Raw genomic sequence first — 21,033 nt, 5'->3', positions numbered from 1 at the left:
AAAACTGAGCAAGATCATCTGTGGCAGTGGTGCATTGTATTTCTCCTTTTATTGTTTTTAGCTGTTTAGAAAAGCTTCCTCCAAGCAGATTTTGCGGCTGTCCTAACTCAGTGCACACTTTTCAGAAAAGCTCTAGGTGCTCTACAGAGATAAGAAATAAATCTGTTTCACAGATGTAAGAGCAACATAAACTGCAGGAACACAAACCAGCTTCTGCAAAATAATCTAGTGAGGGCACAACTACTAAAGGTCTTCAGCACCATTGTCTTCTTGTATTTTTGCCTGAATTCCTTAGTAGCAGCTCAGCACTAGGAGCAGCTTCAGGTTCTTCATCATCTCATAGGCACGTATGTTCCTCTAACACTTTCCCAAGTGGGAGAGGCAATTCTCACAAGACAACAGTCAAATCAAGGAGCTCATTCCCTACATTTGGATTACACTGATCCCAAACATACAAACTGTGCCAATATAGTGGGACAAAAGAATTTCCAGAAGCATAATGTCAGAAACATGTCAAAGGAATCTCAAAAGCAAAACACACTCACTGCCAAGTGAAGTTACTCCAATTCCAAGGACAGCCAGCAACTTAAAATGCTACATAATTTGTTTCAAAAAAACAAATGTATCTGGTTGCAAAGCCCTCCAAGAGGAAAAAATTTAAAAAAGTAAACCTCATTAGCAAACCCTCTTATACTGTTTTAAATCTAAATCCAGCAATCTCATCTGACCTAGGAGAAGCAGAAGTGATCTCAGCAGTTTCAGCTGTCACAGGTTTGGGCACCAAAAGATTTACAAAAACCAAAGGATGCTGAAAAAATTAAGATTTATATTCACAAAAACAACCTAGACCTCGTGGAACTGTTTGTACAAGAACATGAGCACGCCCTTTACAAAAGTTCAAGTACTTTCCAATTCCACTCAGAACTGAGCGCTCCATCGTCCATATCTACATTCAGCATCCCATGTTCTGCAAACAACAACAAAAAGGATGCTAGTTAACCACACTGAAAAGAGCAGAATGTTTAGGAGAATACTCCAGTTAAAAGAAAACAAAGCAAAAGAAAGAAATGGTAAAGGTATAGACAATCAGAACTTCAGTCAGATGTACCATTTTCCTACTGATAGCATTCTTTTAAGCATCAAAGCAAGCAATCACTCCACCAATTTTCCGCTTCACTGCCACATAAAAGAAAACAGAATAACTCTGTTAAAAAAGACATGAGAATTTTCAGGAAGAAAAACTTGATTTCTAGAACTTCAAAAATACTACCCACTCCCATTTCAAATAATAAGAAAATAAAGAATGTCTTTACCAAAAGCATTTTAGAAAAGTCTTCAACTTGACTGCTGGCAACTCCAGCAGTATCCCGTAACTTCTGTTATTAACCCACTAGTAGCTTTGACAATAAACTCAGTAAATAATAGCAAACTGCCCCAAAAAGTTGTGTTGCTTTTTTCTTTGGTTGTTTTTGTTGTTTTTTTTTGTTGTTGTTTTTGTTTTTTTTTTTAAGAAAAATAGCAAGAAAAAAAAGTCCAAGATTGAATACTTTAGAAAGTACATGTTTCAAAAACCCTACAGCTACTGAGGAAGCACTAGATTGCTAAAATTGATGGACAAAAGTCAGCAAACAAATAACAAAATTTATTTTTCTACTAGAAGAGGACTTTCAGCTAAAAACTATAAGTGAAAACTTGATAGACTCAGACAAGACACTTCATTAAGGTGTAGAGAAGCCCAACTCATCCAAAGTTTGGTATAAGGCAGGGGAAACAGCGGACAGAAACTGTCCAAGATCCAGGGCTACAGGCCTTTGGTTGCATTAATCTCTTTCTCTTGATTTCCATATGCCTGTGCGTGCAATCAAAAAGTTCACATCCCAGAGCTATTTTAAGCTACATTAATAAACCACTGATCAGACACTTGGAAAGTGCCAAAGGGAAGAAAAAGTCAAGCCTATTAAGATGATGTTGGAAACAGAGGCCAGACATAGAAGGCCAGTCCACACGTGAGCTGAGTGCCCACCCAGGAGAAGCGAGTCTGTGTAACGCAACGGCCTGGAGAGAGATCCAGAAGCACTGTTCCAGGCACTGCTCGTCCTGATGGGCTTCCAGCTGGCTAGGCACACACACACGTCTGCCGTATGTGACACCTCAAGAACAACTACAGGCTGACTGGACTGCCGTCTTCAGGTGGAAGAGGTGGGGTTTGAATCCTGCTCTGGTAAGACAGTGCTGTCCACATAAACAAAAACTTTCCCTAAAGCCCAAATACATAAATGTCTAATCCAATTCTGGAGAAAACACAACAAAGTTTGTCTGTTAGCCAAGTATTTCCAGATCTTCTATGAATAACACGCAAGGCATTGCCTGGACCTAGAGATCCCCTTAGGCATGGCGTAAAAGAAAATTTTTTTTTTTTTTTTTTTTTTTTTAACTCCAAGATACTAACTACCATCATGTACAATATTTATTTTTTTTTTATGATGTTTGAACAACTGCAGAGTTTTTCTCTGGCAGTTAACATTGTTTACACAATGCAGCTGAGACATAATGCCTTACTGCCATCATATACTTTTGATTGCCTTGACCATAACATGAAATCATTCTTTGGCTTTAGTCTATGCATGCATCTCAATACACATAAACATCTTTATTTCATGTTTGGATAATTTTGCTAATAATTGCAGGACATATTTTATAAATAATTACTATTTGTTTTCCACATATTTCAGTGACAGCTCAGTGGAAGAAAATACTGAAAACAGATTTCAGTACCACCATAGGCTATCCTGGGATACAGCTTAGGGTCTTCTATGCTTTATTATTATAGGCTTCATTATTATAAAACTGTTCAAAATGCAGTCTATCTACTGTAATCCATACCATTAGTCCAAACCCATCTATTCATAATGTTAGCCATGTTAGGACAAAGAAAAGTAGAAAAAAATCTGGCTTAACTCCATGTACTCTCTTTTAGACTAACAGGATATAGATTAGGAAGTTCTGTATTCAAAATATTTTAACACAGCATAGTTCCTGCCTATGGTCTTAAAAGCAATTTTTTTTTTTTTTTTTACATGATATCAGCAATAACTGTTTCAGGGCTTAACAGAGATTTGGAATTTAAATTCAGGCAAACTACATTTTTCAGATAATTTTATTTCAAAACAACAACTGAAATTTGACTTTAGGTACTCAAAGAAAAAACTATATTCATACTATTAATTCTTCTTCAAAACCGTACACAGCTTTTTACCTTCTCAAAATGCACAGTTTGGCAGAGATGGGAGGGAGAATTCAGTAAAGCAACTGGAGAGGAACATTAGAAAAAGCATACTACTCTACCCAACAACAGAACGCTTCCAGAGACAACAATAAAATGGACAGTCAGTCCATGAACACATGAGATTATGTGAAAGCCTAAGTCTTCACATTTAGGTGTCCAGAAACAGGAACCAAAACAAAGCTCTTTGCAACTTGAGATCTTTTCTTGACATTAAACCCTGTATATAGATCAGTCTTACTCCATTAGCATGCTAATGTTGCGTTGTGGGTGTGTTTTCATTTTTTATTTTATTCTAAAAATTCCAGAAATGAAAAGCCCTTGTGCCAGTACAACTACCAGATAAGAAAACAAAGATCAAGTACTCACGCTGTGAATAAAGCAGTATCTGAAATTCCAAGAGGGCACAGGTAAAGAGTTGAACAACATTTTCTACGCCAAGCAATTCAAAAACTTCTTTAACTGGAAAATCAAATAATGGCAGTTCATTGGTGCTTGGCCTCTGGCAGATAATTGGTCCATAAACACCTGAAAATTTTAATGACCTTCCTGCTGGAGGAAGAGGAACCTCATAGAGAATATTGTAGATGTAGCTTTCTAAAGGTAGAGGTGGTGGCTGAGGTGAAGTCACTGCTTGGTGAAGTTGTTCTAGTACTTTCTTGCAAGCTTTCATGAAAGACATTGGAGTAATCAGACAAATGCACTTTGAGACATAGAGTGTGTCTCTGCTAATGTCATACGAGTTAAAACGCTGTAGCTTTGAAACAGAAGTGCCATTGCAGTCCCCGGTGCTGCTGCAGCTATCTTTGTCATTTGTGGGTGGAGTATGAAGAATGTCGTATTCAGCATTGTGCATATGATACAACGTCTGCATTGCACTGCAGATCTGTTTGCTAGTAACTTCCTCAAAGAATGTGAGAGAAAATCCAAATGTCCGTGAGCCATCTTCACGAGTAATAATAAAAGAGTGGAACTGAGGTTCTCTAGAATCTGCTTGTGTCTTGAAAGCAAGCCCTTTAGGCATACACAGCTATAAAAAAAAAAAAGAAGGGGGGAAGGGAAATAGTATCGGTTAACACTTTTTTCTATCCTCCTGCCTCATTAATAAATGGAACATTCATTAAAATAGGATTTAGAATCCACAGATTACTATCACGTTTCAGATTAAAAATGTATTAACTGTTACATCTCTGTACAATATAATTATACACATTCAAATTAGAAAAAGTAAAGGAACATGTTGAAAGGACTGTATGTGGTTTCTATTGAGAGCGATAACCATTTTGTTACAGACCTCAATGATAATACAACAACAAAATACAAACTCACATAGAAGTATTTTATTCACTAGGGCTAGAAACCAGACAAAGAAAAGTACTATATTTGATCTAAATGAACAAACTACACTGCATTCCTTTAAACAGAAACCCATGCGCAAAAGAAGATTCTTTAATCACACTAACTTATTTCTCCAAACTGTTCTGTAAAATGTAACAGAAAAAGTTTTAAAGAAAATAAAAAATGTCCTATGTATGTATCACTTATAAGTTTTAACTAGGTTTCCTTTAAAAATATCTCAATTAAATGAGAAAATCTTTTGAGCCTGCAAAATTTAAAGCAATTTTACAGTCTATAACAGATTTCACACAACAACTTTTTTTTTTGTCAAGGATAATACAAGTGAATGCCTTCACTTACTAAGGTAGGTATTTGTCTTAAAAACAAAAGTCATGAAGTGATACTGACCATTCCCACTGCATCCTGGTCAAAAGGGTTCCATTCAACATTCTCAGGATAGCGAGCAAGAACTTTGGACTTAAATGTGCGTCTTAACGGAGTCTGTTCAAAGTTTTCCCCTGAATGTGAAAGAAAGACACTGAAGTAAATATTTCATTCTCTTTTTAAGCTCAAACAGGGCCAAAAAGCAGGACATCAGCAGGTAGATGTGAGGATTAAGCGATTTAAACACACACATTCCTTTTAAGAGAAACAGAAAATGCAAGACAGTTAGTTAAAGCATATAATTAGACTGCAGATATTAGCAAGGATTGGCACTGTAACATTTCTATATCATTAAGTATCTGTGCTTTTCCTTAAGTGTGACTGTCTTCAGACTGTGATTATGACAGAAATTCTCTAAATTACTCTTCAAATATTTCAGATTCTCATTAAAGCATAGTTAAAGCTTAAGGTTCAGTGAAATTTTGTTACTGAAGAAAAGCACAAATAGACAAGAGACAAAGACGATGCAAGTTTAAGATAAACATAAAAGTGGCATCACTTAGTTTCTTCTTCAAGACTTAGGAAAAAAGGGTATCCACCATCTATTACAAAAAGTTGGCTGTGAAGAGAGTCTAAAGGGTTAAAAGATCAAAAGGCATGAAGATAGGGTATCAGGAGAATGAAAAATTGTGTTTTTTTTTTCCCCACACTTTTTCCTTTACCTTCTGTTGTACTTGAAATGAAACGGCTGGCACCATCTCGGGTTTTAGAGGCCTGTATATACTGGCATAAAGCTATATAACAAATAAAAACAACACCGCATTATAAATTTTATACTGTCAACTGTAATTATAATAGCTAACACATAACAGCAAACAACATGTAAGTATTCTATACTGAACTAGCATGCACAACAGAGAGTCTACTCTCCCAATATGGTTTCTATACATATACAACATTATACAAACGTCACATTTCAGACAGATATTTCTTGAAGGAGATGATTGATATGTAACAGCAGATCTCAGTTCCTGTACTCTCAGCCACTATACTGATGCAACAATAGTAATTAGTTACCTGTTAAATGAAGGAAAGCGTTACCTGTTAAACTCTAAAATACTCCCAAAGAGCAGTTGATGCAATTAGCCCCAAGGATAAGAGCATTTCAAGGCCTACAGAAGTATATATATGAATTTAAGCAGCATTGTTCTAACTTTTCACAGATTCTGTCCGTACACTAGACTGGCTGATAAAGCCTCGCTTATAACCTCTCAAATTTTCCCTAGAGCAACAAACATCCATTGCGATACCGGGAAGTAACTACACAGTTACTCTTCTGAATGCACACAGTTTCTTCAAAAAGAAAAAAAAAAAAGGAAAAAAGAGAGCACAACTGCATATCTTAAAATAAGTTTTGCTATCTTACCAGAATGCAATTAGCTAAGCGATCGTGCAGCTGTTGGCAGCTGCACTAACAATCAGTCAGAATTGCATGAAATCATATGATTTAAATAAAACTATTTCAGCAACACCTGCAAAAGAGAAAACACTCTTCAACTCCTCTCTTATTTCCTTGCATGCTGCAATTACATAGCAATAGAAATTGATTTTGAAAATGGTTGGGTTTGTTCTCTACTTTTACAGTAGTATTTAAGACTCAGTTTCTAAACCAACTACGATCTTTATTCTGGGGAACCGTTACTTCCACAAAGTAGCCACGCAGAGGCGGTTATAACACTGTCTGTAGACAATAAAGAACCTGACAAACACATCACACTACAGTCAAGAAAACTTTGTTTCCAGAGAATGCTTACAAGTACTTTGACGGTTAATGTCACCTAACTTTGGATCTGGGTTTAAGTACATCTTAAATATTCCCTCAGGGACCTTATCCTGAATCAGGACCTAGGACAGGTCTCGCAATACCTAAAATACTCCCATCCATTTCATCGACCTTATTTTATAGCACTGAAATTAAAGTGGGGATATCTATTTTTTTTTTGTCTCAAAAGCAACAACTCAACTGATTTTCCACAAAAAATGTCCCTGACTAGATTTGTATTATTTTATTCAATGATATCATTGCTCAGAGAGAAAAAAAAAATATGCATATCTGGGAAGTCAGAAATATATACAGAGAGAGATTTGGGGAAAAAAATAAAAACCTTCCTAACATATAGCCATATTGGGAAAGAGTAGAGTCAGTGACAGAAAACATTTAATAACAACACTTACACAAGAGCTAAAAACCTTAGAAGGTGAAAATAAGGATTTAAAGAAACTTCCAATCTCCCAGAAGGAGAAAGAAGAGAACATCACATCACATCACATCTCTACTCACTGACGCATACACTTGGTAAAGAGAATCCTCTGTAAAAGAGGTTTTAAAAAATAAGTCAGGAGGTTTAACACACCTACTTGTTTTCTATATTTACATCTGTGCACATGATGTAATGTCAGCTTTTTTTTTTTTTTTTTTTTTTTAAATAGCTGAGGAAAAACCTCAGACATTTACTAAGCTGGTTTGTTCCCCCTCTGCCCATATGTAAGGAACAAATCTGAACGTCAAGTTTTCTCATGATCTTGGAAAGCACACATCACAATTCCTGGATTCACCCATGTGCAAGATCACACATTTTCAAAAAAAAAAAAAAAACAATTTGTGACTTAAAGACCTTCTCATTAGGATGATCAATAGTGCAAAGTATATGATGATGCTGTTACTTTCTGATCACAGAAAAACACCACCAACATCCAGACAGAAGCATACATGCCTTCCTGCATTTGATCAAACAATTCAGCTACTGCAAAGCACAGCTCTTGTCAGAGAGCCTCTATACTTCACTTCTTTCCTGGTTTCGTATCTGTCTTGTTGACTTTTGCATGATGCTCATCATCTTTTGCACATCAGCACAATTTTTAATTTATTAGCTCTCTCTTTTTGTTAGAACCTCAATGCTTGTAACACAGCAAACCACCAGACCTTCAGATCAAGCAAGGCTGAATTCAGAAGATACTGATGGGGCAGGGAATCTCAAGTGAGAGCTCACTGACACCTGCAAAGTTCAACCCAGGAACAGAAAGCGGATCTGTGCAACTCCAGGACGCTGACTAGACTATTCTCTTGCCATTACAACCAGTAAGAACCTGAGCACCTGCGGGTCCATTGCCTCCCCTTTCATCTCTTCCACTGACCACCTAGTGCTTATCACTAGACATCCATCAAAAGACAGGAGAAAAAAATACAAACAGTATTTGCTTATACCCAGTGTCCATATGCAATTAACCCTTAATTCCTAAATTTATGAGCAGTTAGAAGCTTCTCACACACAATCCTTGCTCCAGCAAAACACCAAGTTCAGCAAATCTCCAGAAGGCAAAAATAAATAAAGGTTTCAAGATCCATCTCTTTATAAATTAGAGATCTGATTAATTTAGTACTCATTGAAAGGGTTTTGATGAAAACTCTGAAGAAAGGTTTTAACAAATGCAGGAGGAGAAACATCAAAAATGGACAAGTTTTATTCTAGAACTGAGAAAATTAAGATGTAACAGAATATAAACCAATAAAAATATGATGTATCCTACAATTTTCAGAATGTCCTAAGTGTGAGAACTTGAACTCTATTAAAGGACTACTACCATCAAATCCTGCTTTTCATAAGGTTCCTCTCTTTAAATGATTCTGGCTTATGCATCCGTAATTCGGGCTTCCTAATTACAAGCGCGTTAAAAAAGCTAATGCACACATGCAGGGTATTGTACAGTTGAGCTAACAATCACCGTCTCATCAGGACCTGGGAGTATTGGTTGATAGTCGGCTGAATATGAGCCAGCAGTGTGCCCAGGTGGCCAAGAAGGCCAACAGCATCCTGGCCTGCATAAGAAGCAGTGTGGCCAGCAGGTCTAGGGAAGTGATTGTGCCCCTGTACTCGGCTCTGGTGAGGCCGCACCTCGAGTACTGTGTTCAGTTTTGGGCCCCTCGCTACAGAAAGGACATGGACGTGCTCGAGCGAGTCCAGAGAAGGGCGACCAAGCTGGTGAGGGGTCTGGAGAACAAGTCTTACGAGGAGCGGCTGAGGGAGCTGGGATTGTTCAGCCTCGAGAAGAGGAGGCTCAGGGGTGACCTTATCGCTCTCTACAGTTACCTTAAAGGAGGCTGTAGAGAGGTGGGGGTTGGTCTGTTCTCCTATGTGCTTGGTGACAGGACGAGGGGGAATGGGCGAAAGTTGCGACAGGGGAGTTTTAGGTTGGATGTTAGGAAGAACTTCTTTACCGAAAGGGTTATTAAGCATTGGAACGGGCTGCCCAGGGAGGTGGTGGAGTCACCATCCCTGGAGGTCTTTAAAAGACGTTTAGATGTAGAGCTTAGCGATATGGTTTAGTGGAGTACTTAGTGTTAGGTCGGAGGTTGGACTCGATGATCTTGAGGTCTCTTCCAACCTAGAAATCTGTGATACTGTGATACTGTGATCTTACTGAGTGGTATTTTAGTAAGACACCTAATGCTGAACGTAAGCCATATCACAATGTAGATTTACAGCATATGCAGGCAGCCTCCGGCTCGTTTTTATGCTCCACCTTGCTCTTACCTGTGACTTTTCTTGCTGCTCCACCTGCAAGCGGAAGACAGCAGTGCCTGTCTTGGGCTGATCAGAAGTTGGGCTTACAAACTCAAAAACAGACATACTACGTGGAGTTCCTAATCTGTGGGATACAGCATTGCTTTGGAAGTACCTGCATACAACTATCCCTGTCAATGTAAACAACTTTTCTACAAGATTACACAGGGGGAAAAAAGTTACAGAAACTAGAGTGAAGCATAGCATCTTGCTGGTTATTGAAGAATGCTATCTATCAAGCTTTCCTCAGCTTTGAGGTGGGGTAAAAAGAGGAGTGAATCCCAAAGGTCTTCTACCCTTTCCTGATTTACTCTGAAAAAAAAAAAAAAAATCCAATTCGTTACCTTTGCACTCCTAAGGAAAAGAGAAAGGTCCTCCCAACAAAGTAATAAGAAAAGTGGTTATGCAACTTGTATGCTCAATTACTCATGACTTCCTCCCAATATATAAACCGTAAATATACTTTTCAGTTGAAACTTGTAATTGTAAGTGAAAACGATGAAATATTGAGTTCTCAATAAAAACAAAAAGGAAGACAAGCCCCCTCTGAATGGCTGGGAATTCAGACTTAAAATCCTACCACCACAAACACACCTCTCGCTCCTTTCTCCTCCTCTTTGACTATGCCATTTGCAATATTATGTTTACAGAACTGGGAGGACAATTCATGGCTGCTGTCACTGTTATTCATCTCATGTAACCATCTCATGTAACCATGTGTAAAGATATTTCCTGTCAAACCTTCGTGTGTGGTCACAAAATAAGCTACAGCTGTACTGAAACTCTTAACACATACACCATAAATCCAAGCCCTGCCTGTCAATCATACACATCTTTTCAGGTAGCTTATGGCAACAGAAGCAATACATGTTCAGATGGATTGCTTGCAAATTTCTAACGCAAGTTCCCAAGGAAACCTTTACATGATTCTAACAGTTTAATTTTCCCTACTGAGGAGCTGATTTCTTTCTAAGGTTGCTTCTAACCCTCCCCTATTTTCTTCTCTTCACTACATCAATCGTCCTTCTTTGTAGCCCACACCCTGCCATGCAAAATTTCCATTCCCACAATACAACTGTCTAGTACAGAACAGTGCCGTCTGGCTTAAATTGTCCTTACTTAGAAAGCACAAACTGGACAAAAAAATACTAGGGATATTTCGCAAACAAAGATATGTTTTTGTCTTTTTAATTGAAAAATCAAAGCTTTTATATATGCTATCAATTCATTACTTGGTTTTAGTTTTAGAAAATGACTGCAGTGCTACAACTCTAAAATATATGCAAGACTAAGAACTATACAGGAATATCTCCCTGCAACTTGGCTGGAAAAGCCTTTGAACAGTAATCTGAGGGGTAGAATCTGGCTCAGTCTTCCCGCTCTGACAATAAAGCAGAAGCAGCTATCCTAGTTACCACAAGTGCCTGACAAAAGATCTGAATGGTCATGGAACACTGATTTTAAAGAATCATTAATACTGCCACCTTCATTTGTTCACCGAGCACGCTGATCTGCTCAAGATAATTATAAAACAAAGAAATCCAGAAAGCTCTACCAATCCTGATTAAGTGGTTTGTTGCTTTCACCCTGCCAAGCAGTTTATTTCTTTAAATTCCCATGACATAGCCTGCTATTCATTCCATTCATTCAGTTTTGGTGTATTTTTATTGCATACATTATATCTTTGAATGGAAAGTGATATTAGAGATAGTATGTAATCAAAACATTATGGTTATATTTTCCACATAAGGACACATTCACATGAAATTTTTTCCAGCATACAGAGGTTGTACATACAATTCCTGATGCCACTAAAATGAGTGTCTTGTTTATATGTCTAGATATGAAGATAAATAATTTTGTGGAAAGAATGTGATCCTTAAAAATTACGTTTACTGAACACAAAATCACTCCAGCTCTAAAATCCATGGTCCAAGTCTAAACAAAAATAGTTGGCTGGCAAAACAGGTAGTGTGCATATTTTCCACACTGTAGAAATTATGAACGAGTGGAGCAAATGAGAAAAATTAGGAGAAGGTTGGAGAGAGTGGAGGATGACAACACTGGAGAGAAGAGGTCGCATGTACCTTGGGAGATCTAATGACTTCTTTATTAGCCAAACTGTCAGATGACCAACAGTTGACCTGGTTACACCATAAAATACAGGTGATAAAGATGTCTCTAGACATGGATAAACAGTCATGCCAAGAACCAATGTCTTAAAACTAAAGCCAAAGCAGATGTGTTAAAAATAACACTCACCACATTTCTAATTGCCAATAAAAACAGTCAAATATTCTATTTTCAAGTCTTAAGAGAAAAAATGGGATAACCAAACAAATGATTAAATTTGATGGCCTTCATCATAACAGATGTGAAATGGGATAGTAATCTCATTGAACCACTCTAGTCCTTAAAAAACAAAGAAGAAACCAAAAGCAAAAAAAAAAAAAACACAACTGAGCCAAACGTCTGGAGAGCAATGACATTCTAATTTATTCCTAGAAGTGGCTGGACTTTAGAGATGCTACCTTGCAAACGGCACTGGAATGAAAAGCATGCTATACAGAAACCAGCCATTCTAAGATATGCTCTCAGAAAGACAGAAAGGGATGCTTTCTATCACAGGAAAGATTTTTCAGAACCCCATATTCTAATATTAAAGAAAAGTCATTTAAATGCATAGCTAGAGAGCTATTAATATTCCAATAATTAGCCAAAGTTCACTTAAAAAAAATGAAAATAAGCAGTACATTTATCTGATTCCTTTTTAAACAACTGTTAAGCCATATATAACTGCAAATAAATTACAACATAGGAAACACTCGGCTTGGCAGATTAAGGTAAGAAATTCATTAAACAAGAATTCTTGAAGTAAAAACTATGATTCAAGGAAAACTACAGCTGCCAGATCCGTAAGCAGTCACTCCATCAACAGAGAACTGCCTTCAGACCATGACTTGCTTCCTTCCTCCCAGCTCCTTCTCCTTAGGCAGAACTGTACGTATTTCTCATTAGAGAGGGTTCCCTTTCTGAGAGAACCTCCTCCTTGAATACACACCAAAATGAATTCTTCACTTTTATGCTGAAACTCATTAACCCGCTGTCCTGCAGTTCTATCCTCTCCTCTCCCCACTGCTGGCAAGACCATCAGGCACAGTGCAAGCTGAAGTGGTGGTTCCACCACTTCATTTGTTGCTTGAATTGGAACTTCAGCAGTCTTGAAAGTGGGTCAGATTATTCATATCAGAAAATTCATATTCTTCAGTATCACATTCGTTTTCTTGCAGAACTGCTGTCTTAGCAACTGACATCAGGGGTTTCATCCACTGTATGTAGTGAATCAGGACTTTTGTCAACTGTCTCTAATGGCTGTCATTCCATGGGATTTGTAACAAATCCACAACCTATGACTCTCACATCTGTGGCTTTCTCTAAAGACTTCGTTACGCAAGTTACTGTTCTACTTTCACTGACAAAAGAACTCAAAGGCAAAGGAAGTCCACTGCCTACCTTTCTAAAACAAAGGTAGGAAAACGTGTTAGGGACACACCGCCCTATACTTAAGCGTAACTGAATTGTATGTTGGGTGGAGTGCCATCCTTCATCTGTAAAAGTCAAAAGATTTTCTTTAGAGGAAGCAGAGAGAAGAGGATGAAAATAACCAGTGCGATGAAAGGCCCCAATTTATTTTTGACCTGTTTGTCAACTGAGCAATGCAAGCTTGCTTCTAACAATCCTTTATTCCAATCCCATGAGAACATGTTCCTTTCAGTACACAACATATATTTTAACATTCAGTGGAGAATATAATCCTTCCTCTTGCAGCCACTACAAATATGAGAAGGACAAAAAGACAGGTTAACTCTAATCTGTTGACTGTAAAAGACCCTGATGTTTTCTTTTTTTCTTTTGCTTTTCCTATTTTCAACAATTGTGATACGAAGAACCTCACTGTGAACTGAAATAAAAAAAAATATGAGTTAATTTCACAGTGTAACTGGATATTTGGTGTAAATTCCACTAGATACCAATGATATCTTGACCATCCATTGCTTCAATGGTGCAAATTCTTCTAAGCCTTCTATGACAAATGAGAATAAAGAAATGAACAGGTATCTATTTATCGTTTAACTCTGTATTCATCTAGTTGATAACAAAACACATTGCCACACATATTCTGGAATAGTTTCAAAACTGCAACAACAATTTGAATGTACCACAGAACAACAGCTGACAACATCTGCATTCTGTGACTGCAAGGTCAGGAAACCAAAAGCTTTTGATTTTAGTTTTCTGGTACAGTTTTAAGGAAGGTGGAAAGAGGTGGGGCAGGGAAGGGGCAAAGGAAGCCATCAAGAATCTAATGCAGCTTTTTAGAAAACAAACAAGCTTACCTGTTTAAAAACATCCCAAGCCCATTTATTTTCTTTCACTATTCTGTACGCAGGATAGCAGATGGACACAATGTATTTAACCCAAGACTGCCTGATACAAATTTTCAAAAGTACTCTTAAAAACAGAATTGTTTTTACAAGGCTTTCTTTTTCTGCTTTAGTCACAGCAAAAATAACAAAAAGATATTTGGCTCTGTTTTCAACTAAACAACAGAAGCAGCATTCAAAATCACAATGACAGGCATGTTGTCAGCCACAGCAGGGAGCAGGGCGAGTACATGTCTTTGACAGAACAAATCTGAAATACTTGCAAAAGAAGACACTAAGAAACAAAAAGAGTGGCCTATCCTCAGAACAGAATTCTTTTACATGTACTAGAAATATAAAACAGATATGGAGATGAGCATATTTTAAATATATTTAATATAGAAATCAGCTGTTCCCCTCATGCCCTTCCAAGGTTGGCAGACCCAGTGGACCTACTTCAGAAAACCCTGAGCAAACAGAAGCACAGACCATCTCAGCCAACCGTCACGAAACACCGTGCATCTCCTTCTACACTGAAGTGTCCCAGTGAGTTAATGTCTGCACTTTTTACATGCTCACTGCCCTTCAGATCAGAGGACTGATGGGAGGATGCCTATGTAAAAGCACAAGGACTGAATGTTATTACCAAAGCACCTCTCCATTCCTTTCACCAACACTTATTTTCTTCCAGAGTACCATTGAGATTTCGCACTGAAGAGGAAAAAAAATATTTCAAAAATACAAATTAAGCCTTTCCTGCAGATTTTAAAGCTGTTCCAATGATGTACACTGATCAGCAAGTACAGGAAGTCCAGCCTCACTTTCTTATCAAGCCTTGGAAAACTGTTTTGCAGTAACCTAACTGTTTTGCAGTAACCTGCCTTAAGGACCCAAAACAAAATGCCCTGTGAGAAAGTAATCTACTTGCTTGATTTTGAGGAGTTTACATTGTTTTAATAGAGTTTATTTTTTTTAAAAAAGCACAAATTTAATCAGATGTGCTAACAGTCTGGTCTAGGTATACGACAAACTCTGAAGTTCTTCCTAGCTCTAGCTATATTTTTCCTTATCATCTCATCAATCATTTCTCTCAAGTTTTCTTTTCTTTCGTATGTACCACAACAAGCTCACCTTTCTTCTTCACAAGAAGAAAGATTCATGTCTGGAAAAAAAAAAAAAAGTTTTCAATATGAAAATCTGACCAGAAGTAAGAGGAAGAACAAAGTCCAGTGCTTGTATTCAGTCCTAAAAACACAAGTCACAGGTCTGAGTTAGCTCCTTCTGTGTATCACCCCTGTGTTCAGAGTCAGGAGCAAAGACTGTTTGTGGTTCCACAGAACCAAGAGTTTGAGTTAAATGCCTTCTGTGGTTGAGCTTCAAGAAAGAAAAACATTGTGTTATATATCTTTTTTCATTGTGGAAGACATTATACGAAGGAAAGGGGAAAGAAAAAACACAAAATCTAAAACAGACAGACTGAAAAAAACACCATGACCTCCCCCTCTAAAAAAAAAAAAAAACACCCCCACATAAGTACTTCCCAGAGAGCACACTGTCACCCACACATGATCAACTCTGGCCTGTTCATGGAATGAATTATCTAAAGAATCCTCATACCACCTCACTCAGTGGCTATGTCCAGATTCTTTAATTTTCCAAGCCAAGATTAGGCCTCACCTGTAACATGGCAGCCATTCTCAAGGCTACTAATCTAACGTGTGCAAGGACAGACCCGTGTGGAGGAAATTCTAGTTCATGGGGCACGTGAACACTGTGACACCTACCTAATGCTCAGTGCACACAATAAACGGGCAGTATTTAAAAGCAACCTCACTCTCGCCCTCTGGATCATGAAACCCTGAGAGGTGAGGTCAGGTCCTGCAGACCGCTCACATGGATTTCAGCCTGAAAAAGTCCCTGGTGGAGCTGTGTTTGACAGCACCTATGCCAGTTCAGTCGATGGCTGTGCATTACCAATCTCTTTCCTCCCTCCAAGGCATGATGCCCCCTGGACCCGGTGCTTCACTGAACCACGTCCAACAGGACTAGCCTGCCCTCATGCAAGGGAAGGAGGCAGAAGCACAGAAAGGCCAGGGGATGGGAGACCACAACAGCCTACAGCTGGATTTGCCTGGCTGCCATAAGATGTCTGCCAGATTCATTCTCAGAAAGACTGAGATGCGTCTAAACAGAAATGTTACCAGCCTTCAGTGAAAGTGTAGAATGAGGTCTCTCAGATTTCAGTCTCAGGCCACACACATAAAAGAGCCAGAAAGGGACATGACATTCTTATGCTGGTTAGAGCTGGCACTGACCTTGTTAAATTAAGGGACTTTTCCCCAAGGTAATGCTGATGACAGCTCTGTAAGGTAGTTCTGGGCTTGGGAAGCAAACTTGGGAGATAACAGTGGTAAGGGAGTCTGCTGAAAGTAGCAAGTTAAGGAGGAATAAGTAATACATGCAAATAGTAGAATAGTTCATGAAAAATATGTTTGTAGAGGACAGAAGCAATACACAGACAAGTACACTGAGGAAACCTCAGGATCCCTGCCCACATCTTTCTGCAACACAGAGTACAATTGTAAATACAAAGAGCAGCAACTACAGCTGCAAGAAGACTTTTCTAAAGTCACTTGAAGTCATGCTGAAAGAAAATTTGTCTGTGAAACCAACCCTGTTTCCTCACTCAGTTAAACATTAAAACATTGCTCTATCTGAAAATGAAAAGGTCACTTAGGACCGTCATGTTATCTGACTGCAGATCACTTATTCATGAAAAGCAATACAGTTTCTTTCTAAGATGCTTCAGTACTAATATGTAAACGACTCCATACAAACGTACGTATCGTACCTGACTGTGGCAGATCATAGGATCAGTAAAAATAAGTAAATAAAGCAATATTACACACTTTTACAGAAAAGTTTGAAACTAAAGGTCTCTTGCCAATCAAACCATAAGCAAGGTAGCATTTTCCTGGAAATACTGAGAAATTAGCCTTTAGCAGAAGTACCCCAAGTACATTTTTCATCATTTATCACTTTGTGTTGGAATGCTTCATAATTTCTGTGCAATAATATTTTAAGACTCTCAGGATTAACATTCCAGTTCACTGCAAACTTGACTACAAACCACAAATCCAAAAAGGCTTGTCAAGAAATTCAGAGAGAACAATTACTGCACAACATACATCAATAAGTAATTGCTTCTGACATCGTCACTTCACATGCATTATTTCTGCTACGTGAGCCCTGCAGATCAGAAGGAATTCAAAAGATAAGTATGAGAAGTCATTACCAAGAACACTCAAATAGGACATCACTAACTGAAAAGGCAGGAAAAAAAACCACACTGTTGTAGGATTTTGTAACTACAAGATCAATAATTTTAAGATTTATAAAAAAAAAAAAGTCCTTTGTTATTTGCAAGTGGCAGTATTTCCCAAGTAATCCATTTAAGAGGCTTTTTTGTATAGTTTCTCTTTTGCAGAAGAAACTGGGGGCGGCGGGGGGGCAGGGGAAAGGACCGAAAAAATCCAACCCATCTTTGTTGCCTTGCTTTAAGGATGTGAAACTCATGTGACTTTTTAAAAAAGGCTTCAAAATCAGACTTGTAAACTAAATTATTTAGATGCACTTTTAGCATCATTAGTCTATTCGCAACTTAGGAACAAAACCAGTAACTTTTCCACTCCTCCCCACCATACCTAAGACCCTTACAAATAAGCTGAATCTGTAACTGGAGGGTGGGAGAACGAAGGATTCCAGGGTTTGGGGAGAGATGATTTTATACAGCACACAGCCCAGTTTAACCTAAAACACAGATGTGATAACCACAAGATTGGTATTACAGAAACACCACCTAATAAACTGTGGCTTCAATTGTAGTGTAGCAAAGCACAGCTGCTTCTCCCTTACATCAGCTCTCCCATTCTTTTTTCTCCATATCAGCTACCCTAGCACGTCTGCCTCAGTTCCCAAAGAGACAAAAGATCTTTTTGGCACTCAAACACGGCAAACAACTCAGGCTTCTTGGGAAAAGATAGAGGGGGCAGGGGCAGTGGAACAAACTATTATCTGGATTAAAACATTATACATGTGCCAGTGTAAGTCCAGCCAAAAGTTGTTGCCATCTACTGCCCATCCCTAGTGACCGGTGTGAACACAGCGTGTGGTCTCAGCCTTGGTGCTACCGGGGAGGTCCCCCCAGCACCAACACCTTGGTTAAGCAGCCTCAAAGAAGCAAAAAAGCTGAAAACCCTTCCTCTCACCCTCAGAAGGAATCCGCAAGGAAGAAGGCACACTGTTAGGGAGCTGTGGGAGGCTTGCACTGACACCAGCCATATTAAGGACAAAGACAGAAAAACAGAACAAAAACAAACAAACAAAATCAGCCTTTGAAGAAATCAAGCAGTGGCTCCTACCAATGCAGTTTACTTCTGCAGTGAGTGTTGGTACTTACTACCACAGCAAAATGTACTCACATGACGTTTTCCCAAGGAACAAACAGTATTGCAAAAGAGCTTCACTGCAAGAACCACAGCTGACTCCAACCCCAAATGTCATGTCTTAATTCCCAGAGAAAAATACCCAAAAGAGGAAATACAAAAAAGGTCAACTGTCAGTCAGAGAAAGATATCTGATGCTTTAAGCTTGCTCTTCTTCCTCCTTGTTCCCTTTAGCAACCCCTTACAAACACCTTTCAGACAAAATAAAAGCCCATAACTATTTAAGCATGTTGAACTTGCAGACTAACACAGGTGCTGACAACAGCAATACTACATGGACTGCCACAAAGGAAGCTGCTGTACCAATTCCGACATAGGAAGCAATCTGTATTGGTTTATATTTGTGACAAATGCTCTCAATTATTTCATCATAGCCATACTTTTAAGTTTATATTAATACAGAGTACTGCTAAAATAAACCCTACCAATAGGCAATGTCTGAGGATAAGTTGCCATTTCAAATCTCAAGGCAGCAAAATAGAAAAACAATGACACTTCAGTTCCTGACTGAGAAATGAGGTGAGACGTTTCTATTTTACTGGTGAGGAGAAACATTTGCTCTAGTGTCAGTTTGTTGGGTTAATTTTGAGTGGAGCTAAGTGAATACTGTACACCATGCATCATCTTCTCTTAGAATTTCGCACAGCAGCACAAAGAAAGGGGCCGGTGTGCCAGCACACGGATGGCATTATTCATGTTCGGTCCCATTATGATACATGGTCTATAAACACAGACCTTACCTCAAGAACATTGAAAACAAAATGTAAACAAAGGTATGGGAGACTAAGAATAATTAAAATAGTATCACAACTTCATATTAATGAACATAATTCTGTTATGGATTCTGAAAGGGCACGTGAAAGGTATCTACGGGAAGGATACAGCCTGGGCACAGGGCTTCACTTAACACATATTTTCATCTTCCCTCAAGAACGAAGCTCATGATCAGATTGGAAGCACCATGAGACAGATCTTGGCAAATGAAACAGGAGTTTATCTATTGAATAAAATATTTTTTGGACCACACCTTCAGTGACCTGTTCAGACTGACAAGAAGGGCAAAAAGAAATGCCAGTGACAGACTAATGACCAGCCTTGATCCTCCATAATATGGGGTGGGGGTTTCCTGGTTTGTTTTTGTGTTTTTTGGATAGTTGGTTGCTTTTTTAAACAATCCTATTATTAAATCAATATTTTCTTTAAAGATTATAAGCATTTTCATTTACTAGCTATTTCTCCTTTGTAATACTGTTATTTCTGAATTCACTATTACCATCTTCACAATATGGCATTCATATGGAAGCATGTGCAACACAGAAACCCACGGATTAGAACAGTGTCCAGATACTTGGGTTTGAGTTTTACACTACCTACTGGCAACTCCCAGACTACACTTACACATAAGTGTAATGCAACAGCGAGTTCATCCTTTTCTATTATGTAGCTTTAATACTACATAATAAACAAACTCTATTGACGAGTGATTATTAAAAACTAACACACCACAGACAAGGAAAAGGAAAAAAATCTTTGGTGAAAAAGAATGTAGAATAACAATTCCAACAGTTCCATACAGTGCAGGTATTATTTTCACCATCATGCAGAGCACATCTAGTCAAGTCAACACATAAGGGATTCCAGCAGAAAGGTAAGGCACCCCTTTATTGTCATGACCGCTCCAGGACAGTCTTCAACTTAAATTAAGAAATCTTCTTGTAACATTACAGCTTTATAAGTTATACAGCACACCAAAGATTTTGGTAGCTGATGTATTTCATCATTTCCCCTCTGAAGGCAAAATTTCTCTAACAGACCATTGCACAGAACCTAAGAGATCTGTCATCGCTTCCGGCACATCATCAGCACCTGGAGACGTGCCTCGGCGCCTCTCGTCCAGCACAGAAACTGCCAGTGGCTGAAGCTTCAATAAGAGCAACACATCAGGAGTTATTTGTCTGTGGTTTTGTCTGAAAAATTTTACTAGATGGTAGTAAACCTGTTTTAGCAGCTCACCCATCACGAACACAATCACTGTAACAAGAAAGGGCACCTAGATAGCCAGATCACACAAATTTGGGGATGAAAAAAAGCCCTAGCAATAGAGAGCATCTTTAACTCATGCTAGCTAGAAAGCCCTAAATATGTTATTTCTCACCAACATAAATATACATAATCAACTGGGCATTTTCCAGCAGTTGATCAACTTTTTAGGGAAAAAATACTATGGCTGTGCTATTTAGCAAGCTTCCAACATACAAAGGAAAAACACCATCACAAGTGTTTCTTCAAGCACAGTAGCCAGACCGAGCATCAATTTGTGCTCTCACGCTTCGTTTGCGAGTCCGCAGGAACGCCGTACCATCCATACCACGGTCGAATACCTGAAACACACAATTCGGTTCGGCGGCGAGAACAAAGTCTGCCAGCGGCATCCCCGGGGCCCTGGCAGTGGCGATGACATCATGCCAGGCACCCGC

The 21,033-nt window shown here is 38.5% G+C and overlaps 1 protein-coding gene across 4 annotated transcripts in view; it reads right to left on the bottom strand.

Moving 5' to 3' along the window:
• The window catches only part of DENND5A (DENN domain containing 5A), a 65,064-nt gene that overhangs the window by 42,088 nt on the left and 1,943 nt on the right, over nt 1–21,033 (bottom strand). For 2 of the 4 annotated variants that reach the window (XM_048070145.2, XM_048070149.2), the window contains exons 2-4: nt 5,728–5,799; nt 5,030–5,139; nt 3,653–4,313 (exon numbers count right to left, since the gene is read on the bottom strand). In XM_048070145.2, the coding sequence (XP_047926102.1) occupies nt 3,653–4,313; nt 5,030–5,139; nt 5,728–5,799 (843 nt within the window). The remainder of the gene's footprint in view (nt 1–3,652; nt 4,314–5,029; nt 5,140–5,727; nt 5,800–21,033) is intronic. The other 2 variants (XM_048070147.2, XM_048070150.2) reach the window with 1 other exon arrangement.

This window comes from Anser cygnoides, chromosome 5 (assembly GCF_040182565.1).
Source record: "Anser cygnoides isolate HZ-2024a breed goose chromosome 5, Taihu_goose_T2T_genome, whole genome shotgun sequence".
Classification (NCBI taxonomy): domain Eukaryota; kingdom Metazoa; phylum Chordata; class Aves; order Anseriformes; family Anatidae; genus Anser; species Anser cygnoides.
Note: the sequence above shows the minus strand (reverse complement) of the source record. Positions and strands in the feature narration are given on the sequence as shown.